Source organism: Triticum urartu, chromosome 5A, assembly GCF_056163025.1.
Source record: "Triticum urartu cultivar PI428250 chromosome 5A, HENAU_Tu73, whole genome shotgun sequence".
In the NCBI taxonomy this organism is placed as follows: domain Eukaryota; kingdom Viridiplantae; phylum Streptophyta; class Magnoliopsida; order Poales; family Poaceae; genus Triticum; species Triticum urartu.
The window spans coordinates 624935436-624942561 of NC_141877.1; the positions used below are offsets into that span (position 1 = coordinate 624935436).

General features: G+C 48.1%; 1 protein-coding gene across 1 annotated transcript; it reads left to right on the plus strand.

Annotated features, from left to right (window-relative positions):
• The first annotated feature begins 209 nt into the window (after positions 1–209).
• Positions 210–1951, plus strand: LOC125530566 (amino acid transporter ANT1). Its single transcript, XM_048694947.2, has 2 exons — positions 210–648; positions 855–1951. Exons 1-2 carry the CDS (start codon positions 451–453, stop codon positions 1920–1922), a joined length of 1266 nt encoding a protein of 421 aa, XP_048550904.2. The 5' UTR covers positions 210–450; the 3' UTR covers positions 1923–1951.
• The last annotated feature ends 5175 nt before the right edge of the window (positions 1952–7126 follow it).

Below are 7126 nucleotides of genomic sequence, written 5' to 3' on the forward strand. Positions count from 1 at the left end.
TATTATTCTTTTGAAACAAAGAGGGCATGTACAAAGGGAAGTGTGCCGTGCGTGATTCCCTAGCCTATTATTTTTGAAGAGAAAATTATCTGGCCTATGAATAATCCATTTTCCACCGGAAAAATCGTTGACGATCTGATACGATATGATCCTCCCACCCAATCAGACGAATCCAAACCAGAAACACTTGGAAATCCTGAACCGCGTGCGCCAATTTTCTATCATTTTGCCGAGGCAACCCGACAGCGTCCAGCCTCCAGCGCCAGTCCCCGCCACCTCCCACCTACCGTCCCGTCATCATCATCCATCCTCATCCACCTCCAAGAACCCGGCAGAATCATCGCGAGAGCACCATGTCCAATCACGACGTGGCCTATCGTCGTTTTGATTGATCTTATTAAGCTGCAGCTCGGGGATTGGCTCGCTGTTAGTCTGTCGGACCATCCCTCCATGGCGCCGGAAGTGAAGGTGCCGCTGCTCGAGGGGAGGGGCGCCACGCCCGCGCAGACGCTGGGGAACATCGTCGTCTCCATCGTAGGCACCGGGGTGCTCGGCCTGCCCTACGCCTTCCGTACCGCCGGGTGGCTCGCCGGGGCCCTCGGCGTCGCCGGCGCCGGCGCCGCTACCTTCTACTGCATGCTCCTCCTGGTCAGTACGCACTTGCTCCGTCTCCAGTCCAGTACATCCAGCCCCCTGTTTCAGTATCAATTCTTGGATTTCTTATAGGATTCAACAAGCTTCACTCAATCTTAGTATGCTGTGGTTCATTATTCAGCTTGATCTTCTCAGACGATTAGTTTTATCAAGATTAGTCACGCATTCGCAGTTGAATTTAGCTGCTGTTCCCTCTGAAGCTGGATTGCAGGGACAAGCTGCGGGAGCAAGAAACAGAGGAGGACGGGCTCGGAGATGAGCAGAGCCGCCATGGCGATGGCGGCAACTACACCTACGGGGACCTGGGCGAGCGATGCTTCGGCCCCGTCGGCAGGCACTTCACGGAGGCCATCATCGTCCTCTGCCAGACCGGCGGCACCGTGGCGTACCTCGTCTTCATCGGCCAGAACATCAGTTCGGTGCTCCCCGCGCTCTCGCCGGCCACCGTCGTCCTGGCTCTCCTGCTGCCAGTCGAGGTCGCGCTCTCCTTCGTCCGCTCCCTCTCCGCGCTCGCACCCTTCAGCATACTCGCCGACGCCTGCACTGTGCTGGCTGTCGCCGCCGTGGTCAAGGAGGACGTCCAGGTCCTGGTCGAGCGCGGGCAGCCATTCGCCGGTCGGAGCGCGTTCGCCGGGCTCTGGGGCGTCCCGTTCGCCTGCGGCGTCGCCGTATTCTGCTTCGAGGGGTTCTGCCTCACGCTGGCGCTGGAGGCGTCCATGTCGAACAGAGCCAAGTTCCGGTCGGTGCTCCTCCAGGCCATTGCCGGGGTCACGGTCGTGTATGTCGGATTCGGCGTCTGCGGCTACCTCGCCTACGGTGACGCCACCCGGGACATCGTGACCCTCAACCTCCCGAGCAACTGGTCCACCGCCGCCGTCAAGGTGGTGCTGTGCGTCGCGCTGGCGCTCACGTTCGCGGTGATGATGCACCCGATCCACGAGATCGTGGAGTCGCGGCTGCTGGCGCCGGGCGGGTGGGTGCGGAGGCGCGGCGGCTTCGTGGAGCGGGCGGCGCTGCACCTGAGCCGCGTCGCGGTGGTGGCGACGCTGGCCGCGATAGCGTGCTTCGTGCCGGCGTTCGGGGAGTTCGCGGCGTTCGTCGGGAGCACGGTGTGCGCGCTGCTCTCCTTCGTGCTGCCGGCGCTCTTCCACCTCCGCGTCGTGGGGCCGACGGCGAGCACGTGGGCGCGCGCGGTGGACTACTTTTTCTTGCTCTCCGGCCTCGTGTTTGCCGGTCATGGGATGTACACAGTCTTGTCACCCCAGTGACAATTGAAAATGTTCATCAGTTTAGAACAGCGCGCGCACACACACAAAAGAGAGTAAATTGCCATCGAAATTAGTCAAGAAAAACCTGCAAAACCAAAGAGCAGAGGTTAGCGCATCTCCGACGCCCACCTCCAAAACGGACACGGTATTCATCACTGTCCCTATTTTTCGTCCTCAAGTCCACAAGACATAAAATAATGGCATATCAAATTTTCAATGAGTGAAAATATTCAAATGCGACACTACATCAAATGCAAACATTACAATTACAATCCAACTAAGTTCAAGCTTGAATTCAACTCGCACATATGTCCTAGTTATCCCTTTTAAGCGCTCATAGATACTCAATCAGATCTTTCTTAAACTACTCATGTGTTGTTTGATGTCGAATTTGTTAATGCATTTGGACAAACTCATCAAATATGACCGAATTCTAAAAAAGGAAGTCGGATAGGATCACCAATGTTCTCAAATTCCAGACCTCCAACATCATATTAACCCTCTTCCTCCACGATCATATTGTGCATGCTCACACAATATCTCATCACCTCCCACAAGGTCTTGGGATCCCATATTTTTGCATGCCCTCAAACAACTGCAAAGCGGGCTTGTACCACTCCAAATGCCCTCTCCGGAGTCTTTCTAGCTTTTTCTTGTCTTTGGACAAAGTGAGCTCTTGTCTGAACAATTAGCTCAGAGGTAGTCTTGACGAAGGTCTCCCACGGAGGATAGATATGTCAACCAGATAGTAGCACATATTGTAGTCATGCTCATTAACAGCATAGTCGCATGGAGGAGCTTGTCCTTTAGGCAATCTAGCAAACAATGGTGACCGCTGCAGCACATTGATGTCATGGTCAGACCCGAACATGCCAAAGAAAGCGTGTCGAATCCAGAGCTCCTATGACACTGCTTCAAACATCGGGGTATGCGATAGTTGGTTCCCTCAAGTACTAAGGTCCAAACATCTCAGTCACCACAATAGAAATCACCATGGTGTCTCCACATGTGCTACCAGACATCCGAATGTACTCGTCCCATGGATCTGTGGTCGTGCCATAGGCAAACATCCTCAATGCATTTGTGCACTTCTGGTAACCAGATAATCCAATTCCTCCTACACATCCTACTTCATGATGAAGTAGTCATCGTAGGCCCGGACGCCATTGTTGAGGCGATCGAACACATTTTTCTGCATTTGAAAGCGCCGCAAAAATTATCCACGAATAGTGCAGCAGGTGCAAAGTAGTTGTCCAATGGCGTCAAATGCCCTTGTGCCATGTTCTGATTCAGCACTCGATGACCCTTGACCGATCCCTTGAAATTGAAAGCATGCTCTTCTACACGCTCATCATCTGCAAGGACCACCTACGTCATTGCCGCTTCATCCGCATACTTATCCTCATCGGACGACTCAATGTAGTTCTCGTACAAGTACTCCATGTCCGAATCCATTGCTTCAAAGAGGAGAGAAAATTGTCAAAATTTTAGCACGGGCATTTCACTAAACACTTGTCAGACGTGGTGACCCCCACAGATGGTATTCGCAGGTGCTTGTGCGGTGGACGAACGAGAACTGGAATGGCGGTGTAAGCAAAGCGGCGTGACAACTGGATGGAGCGGTGGAGGTACAACAAGGGTTTGGCGGGTGTCCAGGGTGGTAAAGCAACAACGTCATCCAAGGAGGAAGCGGATGTAGAGCAAAGTAGAGCAAGGGAGAAGGGCCAGAAATATAGGCTCCAGGTGTGGTTTTGGATCGGACAGGGTTATTAGAGTCCTGCATGGCGGAGGTCCGGACTCCCGCAAAGCCCCCTAGTTTGCTTTCGGTTTGTGGGAAAACAGACCCGTGGACGTATACGGGTCCGCGTTGAATGGAAAATTGAGTCCAGATAGCTCGATCCGGACATATGCGAGCGATTTGAGGGCCCGCTTTAAAAATGCCCTTAGTACATGAATCTTGATGAGATCCCAACAACATATCTGGGCTTGAACAGTTCTTAACTTTGAGATGTAAAAATGTTGACTCCTCAAGAAGAACTTGCCACTATATCACCTTGCCATTTTGATCACCTTGATTAGCCTATTCATGCTTCATCGTCAAATTTCTCTTTCGATGTGTTGACCATTCATAAGATGATCACTGCTTGTTCCTCCATAGTGTTCCTGGGCGTAGTAAAAAATTGTTGTGTAGCATGTTCCCCAACAGACAAAATAATGATCAGGGTTTCTTGCTCTATAACTGTTTAGCACTCATTTGGACTTTGTCTAACATCTATTTAGCAAATAAATGCATTATTGAACAAATGAGGTTTGAAATATGAGTGATAGCGGGTCTGGGGTGCACGCAAAAATTGAATTAAGTCCCTGGTTGATGATAGTGGAGTGGTCCAACAAAACAACGCCACTATGGCAGGCATGGTTACGGACTACTTCACTAATTTGTTTACTGCAGATATGGCATTGTGTGCAGACCAAGTGGTAGATTTGGTTAACTCCCGTGTCACTGTAATACGAATGATAGCCCGTGTGCATAGTTTTTGTATAAGGAGATTGCGGGTGCGCTCTTGCAGATTGGCCCTCTCAAAGCCCACGGACCGGATGGCTTTCCGGCGCACATGTTTCATACGAACTGGGCTGTTATGAAGGACCATGTGGCTGCTGCTATGAAGTAGTTTTTCTACACATATTATGAGAGAAGGCGTGAACAATATTGCGATTGTGCTCGTACAAAAAATTGATAACTCGGTAAAACTTGATATTTTCCAGCCTATAAGTTTTGCAATGTCATTTATAAGGTGGTGTCCAAGTGTTTAGTTAACAGGTAGAGACCAATTCTTGATGAGATCATATCGCCTGAACAAAGCGCCCTTGTACCAGGAAGAATGATAACTGGTAATGTTTTGGTTGCATTTGAGTGCATACATTGTATTTAGTAGGAAAATGACCCAGCAAGGAGTTTTTATGCCTATAAGTTGAACCTCTCAAAAGTGTAAGACAGGGTGGATTGGGTATTCTTGAAGCGGATGATGCAAAAGTTGGCTATCGCTGACTGATGGGTGAAATGAATTATGACTTGTTCACCTTGGTTAAACAAAGTGCCAAATTAAATGGCACCCACTTGGATTCGCTCACACTGTCCCGTGGGCTACAGGAAGGTGATCCCTTATCCCTCTCTTTTGCTCCCATTTATTGTTGATGGTATGTATGCCCTGTTAAAGGATGGCGAGGAGAAAGGAAAATTCACGTCTGATGTCTACTACACAACCTTCTTCTTGTACACGTTGTTGAGCCTCCAAGTGCATAGGTTTGTAGGACAGTAGCAAATTTCCCTCAAGTGGATGGCCTAAGGTTTATCAATCCATAAGAGGCGTAGGATGAAGATGGTCTCTCTCAAGCAACCCTGCAACCAAATAACAAAGAGTCTCTTGTGTCCCCAACACACCCAATAAAATGGTAAATTGTATAGGTGCACTAGTTTGGCGAAGAGATGGTGATACAAGTGGTATATGGATGATAGATAAATGTTTTTGTAATCTGAAAATATAAAAACAGTAAGGTAACTAATGATAAAAGTGAGCACAAACGGTATTGCAATGCTAGGAAACAAGGCCTAGGGTTCATACTTTCACTAGTGCAAGTCCTCTCAACAATAATAACATAATTGGATCACATAACTATCCCTCAACATGCAACAAAGAGTCACTCCAAAGTCATTAATAGCGGAGAACAAACGAAAAGATTATGGTAGGGTACGAAACCACCTCAAAGTTATTCTTTCCAATCAATCCGTTGGGCTATTCCTATAAGTGTCACAAACAGCCCTAGAGTTCGTACTAGAATAACACCTTAAGACACAAATCAACCAAAACTCTAATTTCACCTAGATACTCCAATGTCACCTCAAGTATCCGTGGGTATGATTATACGATATGCATCACACAATCTCAGATTCATCTATTCAATCAACACATAGAACCTCAAAGAGTGCCCCAAAGTTTCTACCGGAGAATCACGATGAAAACATGTGCCAACCCCTATGCATAGGTTCATGGGCGGAACCCGCAAGTTGATCACCAAAACATACATCAAGTGAATCACGTGATATCCCATTGTCACCACAGATACGCACGGCAAGACATACATCAAGTGTTCTCAAATCTTTAAAGACTCAATCCCATAAGATAACTTCAAAGGGGAAACTCAATCCACTACAAGAGAGTAGAGGGGGAGGAGAAACATAAGATCCAACTATAATAGCAAAGCTCGCGATACATCAAGATCGTGCCAAATCAAGAACACGAGAGAGAGAGAGAGAGAGATCAAACACATAGCTACTGGTACATACCCTCAGCCCCGAGGGAGAACTACTCCCTCCTCGTCATGGAGAGCACCGGGATGATGAAGATGGCCACCGGAGAGGGATTCCCCCTCCGGCAGGGTGCCGGAACGGGTCTAGATTGGCTTTCGGTGGCTACGGAGGCTTCTGGCGGCGGAACTCCCGATCTATTGTGTTCCCCGATCGTTTTAGGGTATATGGATATATATAGGCGGAAGAAATATGTCAGGGGAGCCACGAGGGTGGAGGGAGCGCCCCCTGCCTCGTGGCTTCCTCGTAGATCCCCCGACATGCACTCCAATTCTTCTGGGTTGCTTCTGGTCCAAAAATAAGTTCCATGAAGTTTCAGGTCAATTGGACTCCGTTTGATTTTCCTTTTTTGCGATACTCTGAAACAAGGATAAACAGAAACTGGCACTGGGCTCTAGGTTAATAGGTTAGTCCCAAAAATAATATAGAAGTGTATAATAAAGCCCATAAACATCCAAAGTTGATAATATAATAGCATGGAACAATCAAAAATTATAGATACGTTGGAGACGTATCAGCATCCCCAAGCCTAATTCCTGCTCGTCCTCGAGTAGGTAAATGGTAAAAACAGAATTTTTGATGTGGAATGCTACCTAACATATTTATCCATGTAATTCTCTTTATTGTGGCAAGAATATTCAGATCCATAAGATTCAAGACAAAAGTTTAATATTGACATAGAAATAATAATACTTCAAGCATACTAACTAAGCAATCATGTCTTCTCAAAATAACATGGTCAAAGAAAGTTCATCCCTACAAAATCATATAGTTTAGTCATGCTCCATTTTCGTCACACAAGAATGCTCTCATCATGCACAACCCCGATGACAAGCCA